General features: G+C 50.0%; 6 protein-coding genes across 6 annotated transcripts; 2 read left to right on the forward strand and 4 right to left on the reverse strand.

The window, feature by feature from the left end:
- Positions 1–829: 829 nt before the first annotated feature.
- Positions 830–3,369, reverse strand: BJ212DRAFT_1482886 (uncharacterized protein; the record flags this gene model as incomplete). The annotated part of the gene is made up of 7 exons (XM_041340515.1): positions 830–1,429; positions 1,483–1,818; positions 1,876–2,082; positions 2,143–2,886; positions 2,947–3,025; positions 3,084–3,215; positions 3,275–3,369. The coding sequence occupies 7 exons, from the start codon at positions 3,367–3,369 to the stop codon at positions 830–832; spliced, it is 2,193 nt and encodes a 730-aa protein (XP_041190839.1).
- Positions 3,370–3,896: 527 nt separating this feature from the next.
- BJ212DRAFT_1482887 (uncharacterized protein) lies at positions 3,897–9,445 on the reverse strand (the record flags this gene model as incomplete). Its single annotated transcript, XM_041340516.1, has 8 exons — positions 3,897–4,373; positions 4,425–4,599; positions 4,653–7,439; positions 7,492–7,729; positions 7,781–8,743; positions 8,790–8,929; positions 8,978–9,373; positions 9,429–9,445. 8 exons carry the CDS (start codon positions 9,443–9,445, stop codon positions 3,897–3,899), a joined length of 5,193 nt encoding a protein of 1,730 aa, XP_041190840.1.
- Positions 9,446–9,615: 170 nt separating this feature from the next.
- BJ212DRAFT_1482888 (bud site selection protein 16) lies at positions 9,616–11,029 on the forward strand (the record flags this gene model as incomplete). The annotated part of the gene is made up of 6 exons (XM_041340517.1): positions 9,616–9,698; positions 9,749–9,863; positions 9,908–9,941; positions 9,997–10,194; positions 10,250–10,358; positions 10,405–11,029. The coding sequence occupies 6 exons, from the start codon at positions 9,616–9,618 to the stop codon at positions 11,027–11,029; spliced, it is 1,164 nt and encodes a 387-aa protein (XP_041190841.1).
- A 150-nt stretch (positions 11,030–11,179) lies between these two features.
- On the reverse strand, positions 11,180–14,346 carry BJ212DRAFT_1368303 (uncharacterized protein). The gene is made up of 5 exons (XM_041336178.1): positions 14,028–14,346; positions 13,828–13,970; positions 13,324–13,734; positions 13,176–13,270; positions 11,180–13,124 (listed from the first exon to the last, which is right to left on the reverse strand). The coding sequence occupies exons 1-5, from the start codon at positions 14,074–14,076 to the stop codon at positions 11,258–11,260; spliced, it is 2,565 nt and encodes an 854-aa protein (XP_041190842.1). The 5' UTR covers positions 14,077–14,346; the 3' UTR covers positions 11,180–11,257.
- Positions 14,347–14,741: 395 nt separating this feature from the next.
- On the forward strand, positions 14,742–16,173 carry BJ212DRAFT_1301306 (uncharacterized protein; the record flags this gene model as incomplete). Its single annotated transcript, XM_041333113.1, has 5 exons — positions 14,742–14,999; positions 15,314–15,383; positions 15,527–15,687; positions 15,725–15,797; positions 16,031–16,173. 5 exons carry the CDS (start codon positions 14,742–14,744, stop codon positions 16,171–16,173), a joined length of 705 nt encoding a protein of 234 aa, XP_041190843.1.
- A 740-nt stretch (positions 16,174–16,913) lies between these two features.
- BJ212DRAFT_1368322 (uncharacterized protein) lies at positions 16,914–18,263 on the reverse strand. The gene is made up of 7 exons (XM_041336179.1): positions 17,911–18,263; positions 17,797–17,860; positions 17,613–17,744; positions 17,499–17,562; positions 17,205–17,448; positions 17,143–17,150; positions 16,914–17,080 (listed from the first exon to the last, which is right to left on the reverse strand). The coding sequence occupies exons 1-5, from the start codon at positions 17,952–17,954 to the stop codon at positions 17,288–17,290; spliced, it is 465 nt and encodes a 154-aa protein (XP_041190844.1). The 5' UTR covers positions 17,955–18,263; the 3' UTR covers positions 16,914–17,080; positions 17,143–17,150; positions 17,205–17,287.
- Positions 18,264–18,487: the final 224 nt, after the last annotated feature.

Consider the following 18,487-nt stretch of genomic DNA (forward strand, 5'->3'; position numbering starts at 1 on the left):
ACGCTGTTCTTAATTTGGAAGGGATGTCATCGCTGGTACCTTGAAATCATGAGACCTCAAACATTACGAGCACTCTGGTAAACCTGCCTTACCATCGTCTTGGATACTCACAGCATTCGAGAGCAGGTGAGATAACTCAACACTATAAGCGGCTCAGGTACTCTGGTTGATGAACGTCGCAGCACATGTGACACTTTGAATACACAGCATGTAACAGTAGATCGTGACGAAATACTGGTCCTAGACACAGGTATGATTAGTCTACAATACTAAGTTAGTAATGAGTGGACATACCCTCAGTCTCGGATTGAGGGAAACCGACAGTGAGCAATCAGGTATTATGTAACTGAGCGTTTCGGGGGTAATCGGGATACTATATACGATAAGTGAGCGTTGAGTTGCAGTCTATGACTTCAATATCCAACAGCCCGATTGTATACTTTTAACTGCGTCTACACTGCAAATCTTCAGTAGACGACACCCTGAGTATGAAACACGGATGAGTGAGAAGTAGATCATGATGAGATTAGTTATACATGCAGCAAGATGAGAGAGGGTGACCGAGCGAGGTAACAAACAGCAAGTGGAACTATCGCAACAAGTCGACAACAAAAATAAGCTATCTAAACTGAGAGGAGCCAAGATGTCACTGCTCGCTGCAGCTTTTGCAATAAATAAGACATCCTGATTCCGTGCGAAGAGGGAGAAAACAAGGGGGTCAGCGCAAAAAAAAAACATGTACACGTATGAATTGAGGTAAGAATGTTCGAAACGCAAGAGGAATGAAACAAACACATAGCCCGAAAAAATCATATCTTCCATCCACCGTTTACTTGAGATCCACACCGGTCGGATCGAACCATTCACGGAAGTCTTGCTCGAAATCTGTCCGAAACATGGATGGATCTAGGTCCTCCAATGCTGACATAGATTGAATGAAGTCTGAAGACATGAAATTAGGCGGTAGATCGGATAGATTGGGTTGTGGTTGGCTCGCGGAATTCGAAGCCGGAGGGACTGAAGGTGTCCCATTCGGAGCAGGGGACTGTGTGATGCTTGAGTTGATGGTATTTGGAGTAGGGGGTGCAGTGCCGTGTGCGCTCCCCGTAGGGTTAGATGAAGGCCCTCCCTGGCCTGGAGCAGCGGGAGCATTGTGAGGTGACCCTTCTGGTATACCTGAAGGGTTATTGATCATGGGTTTAACATCCTTCTGATCTTTCATGGGACCACCCATGGCTGGTGACGCAGGTGGCGCCATGCCGCCCATAGGTTTGGCTTGAACCAAGTTCTGGCCGATTCGATTATTCTGGGGACCAACAAATTGTTGTTGACCTTGCACAGAATGGAAACCTTGCTCAGAAGCACCGGGAGCGGCCGCTGCTAATAGGTTCTTTGTCGTTGCGGTCATACTCTGTCGGTACTGCAAGGCCTTCAGAACAGTTGAGGGGTAGCCAAGGGCCGCAGCAAAAATCGACGACTTACTGCATTAGCATTGGCCATCATCATGTTATGACCTGATCCTGGAACCATGTTCGGGCTCATGGCGTTACCAGGAGCACCTATAGGCAGCCCCATACCAGGATTACCCATGTTCGGTGGAACACCGTGCGGCTGGAAGTTATTCATGGGCGGGCCTTGCATCGGACGCATTATGTTGCCATTGGTCATTTGTTGTGGCCCGCCCGGCATACCCTGCTGTTGCGGGTGCGGGTATCCAGGACCGGGGCCCATGGATGATGTTTGTTCCATGGGGGGAGGTGTGCGGCGCTGCCGCTTCCTGTCCGGAGGCGAGTTTTCGCTATTCGGGAGCGTGCCATGCTGTCAAATTTCGCAAATTAATATGCTGTAATATTAAGCCAAGAAAAGAAACAGTACTTCTTCTCCAGGTGACGTGCTGTTACGTTTTATGGTGCGCTGTTGCTGTTGTGGCTGCTGTTGCTGTGGAGGCTGCTGCATTGTTGGATGTTGAACAGGTCGGCGTTGCTGCCCGGGTGGAGCCATCCCTTGCAGGTTCGATGACCCTACAGGGCCGAGTTGTGATGCCTTCACGCTCCGCAGCCGCACCTCATTGAAGATTCGTTGCTGTAATTCAGGTAATTCACGTTAATAAATTTTCTATAATAGCGATGACGACGAAAGTACCTTATCTGGGAAGCTAAGCGAGTGCAACTCTTTATCGCCATAACCCATTGCTACTTTGGCTGCCGCAACGAGTTCGTGAGGCAAACGGTTGAGTTCTTGGCTGAGGGCTACATTTTGTTCGTTCGATGGCGTCTGGCGGGCTACCAACGATGGACTGCGTTGTATCATACCACCTTGACCGGGGGTACCAGGACGACTGGGCGACCGTCCCATCGGAAATGGCGGCGTCTGCGTCTGAGGAGCGGAGCCAAGGGATGCATTTGAGGGATGCATGGGGCGATTGAGATTAGTAAGATGACCGGACGGGCCCACCAGCTGATTCATCGGGGGCTGTGTATGCTGGGGTCCAGAGCCAGGGTTACCTGTAATATGGGAAGAATGAGACATCGTTGGGGATTGGAATGGAGGTCCAGCGCCATTTGGTCTTGGAGGGCCACCGGGCCTCTGCTGTCCGGGTAGTAGCTGCGAGAAATTTCCTGGTTGACCTGGAGGGCCGCCCGATGACATCGGCATACCGTTAGTTTGAGGTCCGTTCATTGGGAATGGCATAGGGCCCTGGGCGCCATTTTGCATTGGGCCTGCATTACCTGGCAAAGCAGGTCCAACACCGTTAGGCATCTGGCCGTTTGGTGGCATCGATGCTTGGGGTCTTTGCGTACCGTTCATGAAACGATTCATCGCCGGTGGCGCTGGCCGCATTTGGGGCGCGTTGTGCTGTCTGAGGTGCTGTTGCTGCAGCTGATGCTGTTTCAGAGGTTACGGTCGGTACATTGCTAAGAACGTTGCACCCCCAGCCCCACATACCTGTGTATAGACCATAGCATCATCCGTTCCTGTTCCATTGCTTTTTGCTGTGAAAAGTACCCAAAAAACACTCCACCATCTGGAGTCCCGCATATTGGTTAGTCGAGCGCTTAAGGAATAAGTCGGGGAGGACGTACTCAAAAAGTAGACCCTGACGTGCATTGATGGGGGGAGCAGAGTCTGGTGGTATCTCAGCCTCTGCTAGTAGCTCGCGAGCTGTTTTACGGAATCCGCGCTTATTGCAATAGTCATAAATGTAAATGTTGAACCTGGGTGAGCAGCCAACAAGTTAAGTTGGGGCATGGGAATGAGATATGCGGCGACAAACATCCTGTCCCCTTCCCAAGATGGATCCGACGAGGGGGGAGAGGGTTCGCCTGCAGGAGGTTGCGCAGGCATTGATCCGGGAGGGCCAGAGGCCATGAAGAGCTCCGATACAGGTTGACGAGTGAAAGTAGAAACACAAGAAGGGTGTTTAAAAGATCAGCGAAAGAGAGCGCACGTTTCACGTTTGGCGGGTGGAAAATAAAGTCGATGACAGAGACTTTAGAGCTGTGTAAGCCGCAAAGATATATAAAGGCAGCTCAAGCTGGACAGACAGCGCACAGGTTCTCCGGCCAACTGAGTGAGGGGAAAATGAAAGATATTACAGGACGACAACAACAGCGTCAAGATATGCCTGATCGTCGTCGACAACGACGGCGACGAAGTTACCTAGCGGAGGAAGAAGGAGTAGGCGAATGGGAAGATTGAATTCGTGCCAAACGAGAGGCGCAAGGTCATACTAGATGGGAAATTTCCAATTGTCGCCGACTTTGCCACCCAAAAACTACACGCTGTTTGCCGCATGCTTGTCAAGGCTGGATACGTTCTACTTCCTTCCTACAATACGTTAGAACATACGATACATGCGAGTTCTAGCGTAAACAGTACAGAATCGCAAATCTCCATCAATGTCGGCGAACAACTGCAATCTGAAAGTCCCATCCACCAACAATATACTTCACTTCCAACAACCGTCTGATCTCCCGCCACCCCGCGCTCTCCTTGGCATCCTTAAGATCCGTCACAACGTAAATGAAGTCTGCAGGTGAGAGAAGCGATCGCAATAACGATCCAATTAAGAAAGCAATTAGCGCTATGATTAGAACAGTCGACAACGGGTATGTGGTCGGCATCCGAACAATGTATGTTGTCATCGTGGTGCTCGTGCTCTCTGTCAACAGTCCGCCAGGCAGCTTCGGAACACTTTGAGACGATCGACGAGAAGATGAAACAGATGGTGGCATTGGTGAAACAGCCTCCTTGACTGCTGATGAAGTCCAGCGAGATAGCGGATTGGGATAAGCGTTTAGGAATCCAAAAAATCCGCTATTTGATAATGGCGGCGGCAGAACCTGCGTAACAGTACTGTTCTCGGGGATATCCTATAACATCGTGGCTTAGGGAAGCCATTACATTCTAAGTAATAAACTTACCAAGGCCGGCCCGTTTTCGATCACTGAATCCGCCTTTGGTCGACTCTCCTCAGGTGCTTCCGGATCTTCATTGATATCGATAGCAGCGATGGTAGCGCTATCGTCGAGGAGATCATCCGCACGGGACAGGGGCTCTTTGAGCTCGTCGGGAAACGAGTCTCCATCGTTTGCGGATCTGATGATGTGCGTCAGCAACGGCTCGCGCATGAATCGTAATGTATGACCAACTTTTGCAGTACAGGCATACGAGAGACCCGGTCATCCTGGAGCTCATCGCGTCCAAGTGCAGTTAATGACTCCTTCTCACTAGCAATCCCAACACTCGTGCCACCGACTTTCACAACCACACCACCGTCACTCTTCTTGACACCTAGAGCAGGCACCATGACAGGCTTAATCTCCACCTGAACAACAAACCCTTTTTCATGCAGATCATTAAACCACTGAGGCTTGGGAGGTGCTGTCCTGATCTCGCCTGTAAGCGGATCTTTTACCGTAGACACCTGGTACTGGGCTGTGGGCAAAGTCAACCTTAAAAGATGTCGAGGTGGTCGATCAGCGTTCAGTCCTGATGAGTGTAGTGGCGAAGCTGGAATAGTGTATACGCTCGAATTGATAGGCAGGTCTGTTGTACTTGCACTTGAAACCAGCTCCATATCGTTCTCGCGGGAGGTTTCGAGGGAGATGAACTTCGCGTTGTCCCGTGGACGAGATGTAATGAGTACTTCGTAGCCCACCGGATAGAGTTTTGAGTCTACGACAATCTCGGCAACTAGAAGATCTATGGAATGTCTGATTTCGCCCTTCAACGTAAACGCAGAGGAAGATGGTTTCAAGGGCTCAGAGGTAGAGCCTACAGAGGCTGAAGAGGTCCTGCGAGGATAAGGCGCGGATGAAGGGGTCTGAGTAGATGTAGGAAGTTCAACTGGATTGTTAACCCGAGCCTCAGGAGTAGGACTAAGAGTTGGGAGACCCACTCTGCTCGGCCTAGGAGTGAGATCATCAGTTTTACCTGATATGGTACCGGCCATCGTAAGCAACACAACACTGCGATGAGTTTGATTGGCAGGGTTGAAGGTCGACACGATCAACTTCCGATTGTCATCCTTCTTCCTTAATCTCCAAGATGGCGCATGAACTCCAGTGCCGCCCTTCTGTTCCGCCAGGACAACACCTGCTGCTGGAAGCCTCGTGTATGGCATGGGTGAATTGCCCTTCAGGTAGATCTCCACCGCAAGTATCGACTTGGGGAGGGCGCTGTTGATAAGCGAGTTTACTGCTACCGGTATGGATCCTGCGTAGTCCACTGCAACGACTCTGGTGCACCGTGTTGATGGAATGGCATAGTTCTCCTTGGTATACGGATCAAGTGTCTCAAACATCCAACCATCGATATACGTCCGCCCAATCGGCAAGGCATAAGGATTGTACTTGGATGAAGAAAACGATGTAGCCGAATGTGGACTGAAAGACGTGGACACGCAGAATATGACAGAGCGAGCGTCCTGTGAGGGACCCGTCTCTCCTGGTGTGAGGTCTAAACTTGAGAGTGGAAGCCTGGAGCGAGCCATGATAGACGCCATGAAGAACCCCCGGTCACGGAAAGGGAACCCTCCCTTGGATACCACAAACGCAGTATGGGACTTCGACCCAAACCTTTCCAAGATCGAGGCAGAAGCAAATCGGACATCCCACTGCTTGCGACACTCGTAGTTCGTCACAACAGCAGCAACCTCTTCTGCGGAGACTCCTTCAATGACTTTCTCGCCTTTGTGCACTGGGATGGAGGGCGAGATGTCTGTGAGCAGTTTGCGATGCACTGACATGCCCTTGTCTCCTAGCGGTGCCCACCCGGCTCTTGCATCGGGACCACCACACTGAAGATCTCGCATCCATTGCAAAGCTTCCACGGCATGTTGCATGGGTGATCGTGATGTAGACGGGGCACCCCCATCTCCAGGAGCCATTGCAGCAACCGCTTGCTGTGTTGTAGTCGTCGCTGATTCCACTGCAGTCGACCAAAAGTTGGCAAGCGGACTCGTGATTTTCGGAGACGTTAACCACGTTGACACTGGCGTGGGCTTCGCAAGTTCGGGGGGTTCAGGTGATAAATTTCTGGGGGTAGAATCTGAGCTCTTCGGAATATCGCCGTCTGCGTCCCACTCCGCCCGCCGCCGTCGAATAACGCCCACGACTGGAGGCTGGTCGAGCGGAATGCGTATAGGCTTGATGCGTTTGCGCTTCGCAAGTGCCTTAATTTCCAGCTCAGGAAGTTCTTCGACATCGACAGTTACACGTGCCCCATTCACCATCACTACACCCTTATCTTTCCCAGATCCCATGGGCCCACGGCGTACAATAGCGAGAAGTCTCTCATCTGCAGCGAACAATGCATCGTGCGTGAGCGTCAACCACAGTCCTCCTCCGCCGGCGGATAGTCGGTGACGGCGCAGGGCTGTGACACTATGCGGAGGGGGGTCGACAACAACATCGAGTGCAGATGCCCACGTGTCCATATCACAACGGATCTCGCACTCAATCGTGTGCATCGTGCGAGAATTGGCGGGCAAGGTTGATTCATTTGCCGAATCTTCGGTGATGGTTGTGGGTGCTTGGCGATTCTCTAAACCTTCATACTCGACGCGAAAGGCACCCCTCTCATGATCATATCTCATGTCGTTAGCTTTTGCCCCCGCAAGTCGCGTCACCACTGGGGGACCGCCGCACTTGATGACAAAATCACCAACGCCAGCGAGAGCAGAGATCATAGCCTGCGGTATGCTTGCTTTGTTGGACCATCCTTTGGGATCTGACTGCTCGAGCAAGGTGAGCTGGGTGGTGCTTGGAGAGAGTGTTTCGATGGCCCATCCTTGGAGATCGACCTGCGTACGAATAAGAGTTGGGTCCTGAGGAGGGATGGAAGGGAACAAGTATGGGTCATCGGCCGAGAATGAGAAGACATGAATTGTGGTAGGAGATTTATAGACAGTTTTCAAGAGCACGGTGTCTCGACCCCTATACTCAAGTCAGAAGTAATTCATAGTGATAGCAAGTGAAATTTACGCACTGTACGGGCCATGCAGGTTTGGTCTTGAAATGCCACAATTGTGTCAGCTCGTTCACATCTTCGAGAAGCGTTGCATCCTCATGTTGTTTGTCCCAAAACACCCTAGCACCAGGCGAAACCAACGCGCCGTATAAGTCCCATAATCCAAGGCCAACAAAAGTGGCTTCTGCTCTATACACCACCAGGGTCGGATCAATAGAATCTAATTGAGTCACCGAAACCCCACGTGCTTCCGTAGCTGCAGGACATCTGAGTACTAGTTCAGAAGCAGAAAATGAGTTCCACTCACTCCGCTTCCACTTCGCCTCTGGCTCCTGCAATAGTGACGAGAAGTATATATAACTTCTTTTCACGCGCGACAATATTGTTTTCTCCGCTGCCACAGGTCGCTCAGTCATCGACTGCGCCAGTTGTGGTCTTATAGGCGCTGTGGAGCTCGATGCAACGGAGCTTACTGAGGATGACGTTTGGAAGCTCACATCCGCAGCACTGGTGGCATCTTGTAGGATTTGTTGTTGCTGTTGCTGCTGCATGAAAGACGACGGATCGCGCTCTTCCAGAAGCTGAATGGTCTGCGGAAGCCCATTCAGCCTGATTCCGCTGGATGGCGCAGAGAGTTCTATAACCGCGCGAACTTTGGCTATGGAATGATCATCAGGAAGAGGTGCATGGGATATACGAAGGACCGTTAGTTCCGGCGGCCTACTCCCTACGATGGGAGAAGAAGGCTTCTGTCGCGAGGCAGTGGCGTTCCAAGGGAGACTTTCGACTTTCTGAGAGGAGCCTTTCACAGTTAGTTGGACATCCCACCCTTCATTCGACGGAAGGACGCATTCAAGAGAGCGTACGAGGCGCCTGTGTTCCTTAATAACGTCTAGCCCCTGACCTGTCTCCCCTACATGATCTTCTTCCTCCGAGTGTATCACATATTCGATGACAAGAGCCTGCCTGTCGAGCTGGAACCGTATTTTTTCAATGCTAACTCCATATCCGTGTCCTGCAAGCACCGGTATGCGAGAGCCACGCGCTAGGACGGTCTTATACAAACCCAGCATCATCGTGCACAGCTGTTGGCACATGCTGGAAGCAGAGCCAAAATTCCAGATCGCGCGAAGGTCGTGCTGCCAGAAACACGCAATGCGAAGACGTGGCTGCGCCATATATGTCGACATGCGCCGTTTGATTTGATCGGCCGGGGAATGCGGCTGTGGAGTTGAAGATGGTTGAACATACTGAATACACCAAGCGAACACTGAAAGTTATTAGCGACGCGGGAATTGGAAAAGTGAACGACTTACATGCAACTTGTGACCTGACGTAGGGGGGCGATGGCCTCAAGTACGCTGGCTCGTCAGGTGAGCGTGGTAAAGAGGTAGAAATATCTATTATCGTGGATGTGTCCTGGTAGAGGCGTGAAATCGTTACAGTATCCCGTGGACTACCATACAATCAATACAACTCAAGAACGAACATAAAAATCACGCACTTGGCAGGCCAACCAAGCGTAAAATTAGTCTTTGATATTCGTGTCTGACGATCAAACATTTCCACCAAATGCGCGCTCTCAACCGCGGGGTCCCACTCCTGTCTAAGTTCCGGAGTGGTAATGACGGCCTTCCATGCTTCGAGGGAAGCGGATTGGTCGGTAATCGAGACGTCGAGGACGACTCTGTACACATTCTCACCCGACTTGGTAGCTTTGCGGTGCACGACAACGTCGGTAAGCTCAGGCGTTGGAGATGCGCGTGCCTTCCCCTTGCCTGGCGAGGGCGAATCGCTCGCTAAAGAAATATGTTTCCACTCCGACGAAGAATGGGAGGTAAGGAGCTGGCGGAAAGTGGCTTCAGAGCTGTCCAGTGCATCCTTCCAAGTCTGACGTAGTCTAAGACAGAAAACAACATTGAGAGCTTTAAATGACGATGGTGAGAAGAGCAAACCTTGTACCGTCAGTCATACCACAGAGTCCTATTGAAACAACAAACTTCAGCTCTAAAAGCTCTCCACCAACGTCAGTACTACGGAACACGCCCCTCCCATTTGTAACGCCACGTGGAAAGAGCTTTTACCAAACAAGGAAATCTACGCTTCTGTCGGGCCTTCCGGATCGATCTATCAGTCCGAGTCATGATAGCGGGGAGTATCGACGACGAGGCGACGATGGCTATACAGTCAACACCAGAGACCATTCAAGTAAATGGCACGACCTGGTCCGTGATTCACGTTTAAATCCCTTGATTCTGCAACTAACACCAAGCAGTGAGCCCGCAGACGAAAACGACAGGATATTGAGCATCCAGTCACACGTCGCATACGGTTATGTGGGCGGAAAGGCTGCTGTATTCCCCCTCCAATGTATAGGCTACGATGTTGATGTATGTCTCTCAACTCAAGTAGAATGCCCTCTGACTGTACCTAGGTAGTCAACACCGTGAATTTTTCAAATCACACCGGTGGGTTTACCGCTAGGGTCGCCATTACTTCTCAGTAAAACTCTATTTAATACAGGTTATGAACGCTTCGGTGGAACACGAGCATCTGCAGAAGAACTCTCGTCGATCTTTAAGATGATGGATGAGATTGGCTTGCTTTCTCGCCACAGACTTCTCACAGGTTATATACCAAACGCCGCTGCTTTGGAAGTCGTAAAGGAACTTGCGCAAAAGCTCAAGTCACGAAACCCGCACCTCATATACCTTATGGACCGTAAGTTTGCAAAAACCTTACCAGAATTTTTCTTATGTTGATGACTCAAACACAGCTGTGCTCGGTGACTCAGGAAAGCTCTATGTATCACAAGATGTAATACCCATATACAAGGAGATGTTTTCTTTTGCGACCATTATCACTCCCAACTGGTTTGAAGTCGAGTGAGCACGTTCTCATTATATATCAATAGTATCTAATATTATAAAGGACTCTTACCGGTGTACCACTCCTCTCTCTAAGCGCTCTCCGTAACGCCCTATCCATCCTACATAAGCACGTTCAACACGTCATTATTTCATCCATCCCCTTACAGCCATGGTTATCCAAGGTCCTACCTGAAACCATGCAGCCTCCGGCCTCTACGGATAACCAACAAGCCTATCTCCTCTGCATCTCCTCATCCCGCACGATAGGAACAAGCTCTCATTCCGCAGTACACGCCAGACTCGTCCCACTGATTGCAGGATACTTCTCCGGAGTAGGCGACCTCTTCTCTGCACTGACTCTCGGGCACTTCAACCCATCTCCTACTCCTTCAGACAGCAAACCTCATTCAGCGACACAGACCCCATTGTCGTTCGCCGCCGCTGCCGCTCTGCACAAGACGCACTCCATCCTTGAGTTCACCAATGCCTTTGCAGCGCGACTTCCACCTGAAGACCGCACGAGTACTGATGATGAGCTTGACGCAGCTGAGCCCGTGCGAAAGCTCAAACGGATGAGGGGCAGAGAGCTTAGACTTGTGCAGGGCCAACACATATTGCGGGAGGAATGGAGGGAGGGGCAAGGGAAGGACCTGCAATTCTGGGATGGATTTTGGGACTCGGTTTAAGAGAGGTACCAGTTTTCTGCATATCACTTATCGTATTATACGCGGTCAGACTCAGCACACCTAACATTAGAAACTTCATCTAGATCTTGCTTTTCCTAAGAAATGACAGCCCAGCGTCTCGGCGGCCGAGAGTTGACATTCAAACCCCTCTAAATCCGAAAACACTACATTAGTGCACACCACTGAATAAAACGAGCCTGAAGTATATACAACCAGGTTAGCAGTGCACTACGACCCTACCCCATCCTGCTGCACAATCTCTATCGGCGTCATGCTCCCATGACTAGACGCCGGTATCGACGACGCCGCATTCCTCAACTGCTCCTCCGTCATCCGCCTACGACGCTCCCCCACCTTCCATATCACATCCTTCAATTCCTGCACCACCTCCCCACCCGGCCCCCACCGCTCAATCTTGGGCGCATGCTCATCAGTCCCAACAGCTCCACCCTCACCTCCACTCTCCCGCCGTGCCTTTGCAAGTTTTATCCGTTCCTCCCTCGTCATCTTCGACCGCTCACGCGTGAACGCCGGCGAATTCCCCGTCTCGGCCTCAAACACCTGCTCGATGCCAGGCGGAGGCAAATGGTGCGATGACGCTGCGAGCAGCAGAGGGGACGACGCATCGTCTGCGTCGAACGTTTCTCCGGATGGTGAGATTACTGTTAGCCCGATGTCCTCGGTCTGTATGTCCATGCCCGGTGATGCTTCCTCAGGCTTGTCAGAGTCATCGCTGCCCATGTCGAGAGCTAAGGTGGGCAGGTCATCTGGTTCCTCTGGGGAGGGGCTTGGCGGGAGTACGATGTTTGTGAGCTTCTCCCGGCCGCGCTCACACTCCCGTAAGGCAAGACCGATCTCACGCCGCAGACGTTCGTAAGCCAGAAGAGCAGGGTGACTAGAAGACTCCTCAATGGAGGACGTCGACGACTGTAGAGAATGCCCGAAAGGTGTCTCTTCTTTCAACGAGGTCACGCATTGCTCGAGGTGATCTCGTGCATCGTTGAGAGCGGTAGAAATAGCATCGACGTGGGCTGCAAATCGTGCAAGGTCACTGGGCAGTGGCGCAAAGGACGTGATTTGGGAGATCGAATGCGAAAGAGGGCGAGTGGGGAGTGGAGGCGATGATAGTGAACAAGCAACCTGTATGTCGGATGACGAGTCTGATGCAGCCGCATCTTTCAATTGCTGTTCCTGTTCCTCCACCTCGTCCAGAACTTCAGTAAGTCTCGAGGAGGCATCGACTAATGTTGTCGTAAGGAGGCTCATGAGTGAACGCACGTCCTCCCAGTAAGCATCATCTTCATCCTCTTCGAAACGAAGAGCTAATAAATGAGAACATGCGTATCGTTTCGAAGCAAGCGCGCTCTGAAGTGACTGCTTCAAAGATGAAAAGGAGAGCGGATGCCGACTTGTTTGCATGCTCGTGTATTTCGAGGCAGGGGACATTGTTGGAAGGTGCCTCGAATCAGAGTTACTCCTCAGTAATGATACGGCAGAATTCCGGGGTGGCGTCCCAAATTTACTCATACCCTGACTGTGATACTTTCGACGTAGATCAAGAGCAGCAGTTCCAAAGCAAGCATCCTCAATCTCTGGTAGCAATGAAGCCCCGGGATGATTGTCGCCCTCCTCGACTACATCAAGAAGTGGTTGGTTAGCTGATGGGCTCGTGGGCGCGCTGACACTGCTTCTTCGTGATGGTGACGCGGCACCAAGTAATGCGCTAAGATCTGATCTCCGCTTTTCTCTCCTCTTTGCAATGTGGGACATAGGACTTCCTGCTTGTGCAAGAGCAGAGTAGGACCCATTCCACGTTGACCTCTTGTGATCGCGGACGGAAGTAATGTTGTCATGTTGCCGAGATCCAGGCAGAGAAAGCGGTCGGTGATTATCGCTATTCAGAGAGAACGTGAGTTTCATAGGTGATGGCGGGGCATACATCTCCGAAAGCTGCGCAAGTTCTGGTGGAGATACAATAGCTGAAAGCAGTTGACGAACGTTGTCACATTGAGTTTGGGTCGTGAGCAGGGAAGTTGATAGTGCCACCCTCAGTGACGAAGAAGTCATTACTGGGGAGGATGGTCCGTGAAAGATGCTGTAAAGGACCCGGTCAGGGCACGCATTTCGATGATGTCATATCAATTACCTTCGCTCTTCATTTTCCAGGGTATCAAGGGTATCTTGAACAACGGCGTCCCACACCTTGCCCGCTGTGATCAAATTTTGGAGTGCTTCCAGAGACTGCAAAAGGAGCAGTAAGTTCATTGCCTATAAATTGCAATTGCGAGGCTCACGGGTGTGATGATGTCAGGTTTAGAGTGTAGATCCAATCGGTGAACGTGCATATAATACAGTGTGCTAACGAGCAACAGAACAAACAAAGTGTAAAATCGAGCGCTAAGCGCTGCAACAGCAAGAGTGATGGAAAGTGTTACGGGCCATACATGTGGTTCGGGTTCGACGGGTATTGTTAGGGAAATTTGACCAGTCGCTGTGCTTTCAGCCCCGCTGGTACTTCTGCTGTGATTGCTTGTGAGTCTGCCAGGGATTTGGGGTGAAAACGAACGACGGTGTGGGTGAGGGATGGGGGTAGTCGCGAAACCCGGAGATAGGAGGGATGATGTGATGACACCATACTTGAAGCGCTCAGCGAAAGCTTGTGTGCGCTTCGAGACCCGATCAGAAGTGAAGAGCGAGCTGAGGAACTTCATGACATTGCAGGTGGGTGAATAGAGATGATTAACCGAGGATATAAGCGAGCTCAGGAACGGCGTTATGACTACGAAAAGTAAACATACCTGAAGCGCGCCAAAAATAATGAAACAAATTTTTTCTACTTGGGCACTGTACTTGAAGACTGCTGGCGACTCCGTGAACGAGTGCTGGAGCATTGAAAAAAGTGGCCAGCTTCCAGGCATTTGTTCGGGAGCTTCACCCGAATCTGCGGCGAAGTAAGGATGAGCAGTGATCTACAAGGGTAGTTAACAAGTCTTTGCACCTGTCAAATACTCTTCTAATGGATGTCCGTCATAGTAAGGCTGGGCCATGAGCTGAAGTTGAGGCGTTCAGTAACGATCGGTTAGCGATATGAGCACTGGTTTTCGTGATGTGTTCGTGAAGAAAAAACCGGTTATTAGGTGAAATGAGAGGACAGCTCCAATGAACTAGTGAGGAAATGGCTAATAATGGCGTATGGTAGTATGCAACTGGCGTCCTCAGCTATAATGCCCTGTCCTGCGCAAACAGTCTTGGACGAGAGCTATGCTATTTGCTTACTTAATCTTCCATTGTGTTACCAAGTTAGCATGTTGCCATCATGCCACTCCTTCTCGAGATCGACCAATACAGCATGTCCTCCTTGAGTTGTTCATCTTTATGGCTATCCAATACCTTCTCCTTGGCTTAGTTATACGATCCATGACGACTGGAAACCTAGACTCGTGTTTGCCTGCATATTCAGATTCTGTTCGTGCGGAACCACCCGCTGTTGCAAATAGGACAGGCTTGGCGCCAGGCTCCACCGCTGCGGTTCTCGCCTTCTTCGTGTGACATGATATAGAAACACTAGCTTTTCACATGATTGATGAGTGCTATAGCTAGCGCTTGGGTGTTAATAAATTTCTCCACCGCGGAACCGCACATCAGGTCCACCCGTCAACACGACCATTGGGCTCCGCTGGGCGGATCAGAGCACTAGGTGCACCCCATCGTGATGTCATATTCTGTCACTTCCTTCTTTCCAAACGAGGAATCGATGAAGACTAACTCCGGCCGCATTCAGCACCCCGAACATTACACGGCGAGTCACCGGATCTACATAACTCCCCAGAAGTTCATAACAGACGAGAACATCGGCACTCTTTCAAGTGGATATTCAGAACACGCGGTTGTCTTGACCAATACTCGTGGAGGCAACGAAGCGTCGATCAGCCCCCCGAATTACTGTCAAGATAGTTTCTCTTGTAGAAAAGTACATTCACTACATATCTCTAGCAACGGCATGATCACACAAGTCCTGTGTATCGGAATAGCGCTATGGCGTGCGTTCCTCATGCTTGGATGAAAGCGAGCTGGCAGGCACGCGGTTATGATTCTCACTTCCTTTTCCCTCGACAAGACTCATCATTCACTCATGGTCCCACACTTGAAGCACTCAGAAATACCCACGAGGACGATTCCGTTCCAAGGACATGCTCTTTCCGAACGTCTTTTTGTTACCTCGCCATCCCTTCATGAATACAACGAATTGCCCACGTCGAGTTACAACTGACCGCGCACTGCCAGGACGAGTTCGCGGGCCTAAGTAAGATCGAATTGGGCGCCGGTGATTTGAATCTTCTTCGGATCCGGAAATGTGAATGCAGAATGGGCAGGAAGGTTGTGAAATTGACGTTTTGGGTTGAATACCAAGTATCACCCTAGACGGCCTACTTGTGGGTGTTCGCTGGGATTGAACATTATGGTTCAACCCTGACAGATCACTGACCTCATATACAGGGACCAACATAGCACAGGGGTTTGCGGGCGACGAAATACCCAGTAGGGACCATAACCATTCAATTCCGGAGGACGCCGGGATGTTAGCTCTTCATATATCCGACCAAAGAAGGCCGACCACGTTCAAGTTGAAAGGCACGCCTCTGCCTCTTCAGCGTGATGTGAGTGTGCTTAGTTTCAAAGTCTTACCACTTGCAGGATAAGCGGATACAAAACATTGCTTATACATACAGTTGGCCAGGCATAATTGTTCTGAATCCCGATCATCGTCGTATGTATAATGACCCTTCATATCAAGCACGTATAATGGAATCCAAAAGAAAATGCAGGGTGACAGAAGCTTGAATCTCAATGATCGCAACCTTCGATAATCGCCCTGGAATATGCTTGGGCTTGTGGGTGTTCGCTGGGAGCCAGGGATCCAACCCCTAAGTCCCTGAAGTACGATATAGCATACAAGGGCTGCCGATAAAGGCTGACAGTATATATTCTTCATTATAACAGCCGGGGCCTGGGATCACAGCCATGGAACTCAGGAACATATTATCACAGGGGTTAATATTTCCGACCGGGAGGTTCGGTGGAGCACAGCTGCAAGGGACTCTGATCCTTTGCAGGATAAGTACTTGTGGGGAATGCAAATATAAATATGGGGACACGAAGGCGAGGTCCACAACCTTCAATAATCGGTACAAACATCTACAATGCCAATTTGACCTCTTCGGTCCTACTTGTATATTTATATTTCTTTGACAGCATACAATTACTTACATAGAATTCGGTCCACATTTTCTGATTCCACCTAAAGCTCTCTGCCACATTCTGGATCATCAAGGCTATCTTGACCCTGAGGTGACAGGCCGTAGGATGCTTCCGTAAATGCTTCAAGCTGTCGGTCCACCTCATGGCTGAGATCGTGTGTCGAATAGGAACGCGTTGGGAGACTTTTCAGGTTCAGGACAACGCGCTGACCGGCCACTGAAAGTAACGGGCCCGAAAATCTGCATGCAATGAATTCACATAAGGTGATGAGGTCACATTGATTACCAACGCACCCTTTAGGTAGGAAAGTATATGGACCCTGTGGATTGTCTCGTGTTACTCGGGAAGAAGAGATCCACTGTGAATAAGAAAGACTAACGTTCGAGTACACAGTCCTAAACCATAACATAAGCAGATGGAATAAGTGAAAAGTTCGAGCGAGTCTCACCAGGAGGCGACGATCATGGCATTATTAAACATGCTAATCTGGTTCTTGTTGTCAGAAATGTAGTATATTGTCGTCTTATACACTCACAATAAAAAACATGGTTGCTAATTAGTTATGGTCAATTACAGATGGGACTCTGCAGATCTGAACGAGTATGCTCACCATCTCGGACAAGTAAGTGGAGGAGATCGGAGGGGTAGAGACATTGAAATTCCTTAGAGTATCTCCGCAGACTTCGCGTTGTTAAGACAAAGGTTACTGCATCGAGAATAAAGCTTCATGATCTTCAGCACGCCTTGTAAACGTGGAACACAGCATGCCAACCTTCCGACATAGCAGAGCCACTAGCGTTGTAACAGAGCCAATGAGGTTACAGTCAATGCATTGATTTGAGATTACAACTAACCATTAATTCTTTGAAGTGGTAGCCAATTAGTCTGCAGACGAGGCAAAATGACAATCACATACTTGGCATCGCCGACGCGCAGATCTTGATTAGGTCGAGGTACTGAAACTGCTCACCTGCCCGAGCGCGACTACATCAAAGAATATCAAAATTGAGAGTAAGGAGTTAGCCTACTGGAATCATTGTGTGCACCATACGAAGCTATGCCTAGCAAAATAAGGACGTAAGACACATAGCCCCCGACAAGCAAATTTTTCGTGTTCCTCCGAGCCCCCCAGATAGCCCACGCACGTATGAGCACAAGTACTGAGTATCACATCTTAATACAGGACACCATTAAAATGAGGCACACGCACTGTGAATCGACTCTGAAGATAAGATCATAAAGTATGTGGTGATAATGTCAAACCTTTGACAGAACTGGCCCATCCAAAGGTCAATAAATGTCTACTCGTGAGGCTGCGACATACTAATTGGGAATTATTTGTGAGAATGCCAACCTCTTCCAACCGAATGAGAGTTTGCCCTGCAAGGTCCCCATATCGGTTGATGAGGAACAACACTTTCACGACTGTCCAAGGGGCATTCCAAATGTACGAGATCTGGAACCGATCCTATGTTTTCAGTATTGTGCATGTCAAGCAGCGAACTCACTTCATCGTCGAAGGTCAGAAGGTAATCGTAGATTAGCACGGTGTGGCCAGCTGCGGAGAGTGCTCTCAACAAAAATGTGAGAAGAAAAGGACGTCGCAAGAGATACCGACCTACTTCCGCACCCAGATTTCGTACAAGAATTCGAGCGATGGAAACATGAGCAAATGAGCGCCTAGCAGTATTTCAGCACAGTACTTATGATAATGACGAAGCTCAGCGATCCCCAGAGATGCTGTGTGAGACCCATTAAGCTTTATAGGGTATACAGAGGCATGCCAACTCCCAATGACACGAGCAACTCGGACATAGTAAGCAGAGAACTGAATTTGGACCTGACGTGAGTGAGTAAAACGATAGCAGGTCACTGCCTTGTGCTGCCAGTGTTTGGCGAGGGTGTCGCTGAGATCTCGAGACTACTGGCAGTCACCGAGGTGTCACACTGCCAGGGATACATCAGTCTTCGCAGGTCAGGTTGCCAGCAGTGTACAGATTGAGGGTCGCCCTGAAGATGTTTGCATACCCCGTCAAAAAGTTGAAGACTAGTGAGCAAGAACAAACCACGGGCAACTTCATCTGAGTGACAAAGATAAGAATAGCCAGTGCCATGCCGGCAATTCATATTTCTATGCTTTCAACACGTAGTGGATGGTGAGCGATAACGGACAATGAACTGAGGTACAGAGATTTAATT

Source organism: Suillus subaureus (genome assembly GCF_016647635.1).
Source record: "Suillus subaureus strain MN1 chromosome Unknown BJ212scaffold_25, whole genome shotgun sequence".
In the NCBI taxonomy this organism is placed as follows: domain Eukaryota; kingdom Fungi; phylum Basidiomycota; class Agaricomycetes; order Boletales; family Suillaceae; genus Suillus; species Suillus subaureus.

Coding starts and splice junctions, on each gene's coding strand:
- BJ212DRAFT_1368303 (XM_041336178.1), bottom strand. CDS start 14,076: ATGGCCCAGCCTTACTATGACGGACATCCATTAGAAGAGTATTTGACA. Junction 13,735..13,827: donor TTATTTTTGGCGCGCTTCAG/GTATGTTTACTT, acceptor AATGTCATGAAG/TTCCTCAGCTCGCTCTTCAC. Junction 13,271..13,323: donor AACCTGACATCATCACACCC/GTGAGCCTCGCA, acceptor CTCCTTTTGCAG/TCTCTGGAAGCACTCCAAAA.
- BJ212DRAFT_1368322 (XM_041336179.1), bottom strand. CDS start 17,954: ATGTTTCCATCGCTCGAATTCTTGTACGAAATCTGGGTGCGGAA. Junction 17,563..17,612: donor TCACAAATAATTCCCAATTA/GTATGTCGCAGC, acceptor TGGATGGGCCAG/TTCTGTCAAAGGTTTGACAT. Junction 17,449..17,498: donor ATCTTCAGAGTCGATTCACA/GTGCGTGTGCCT, acceptor TGTGATACTCAG/TACTTGTGCTCATACGTGCG.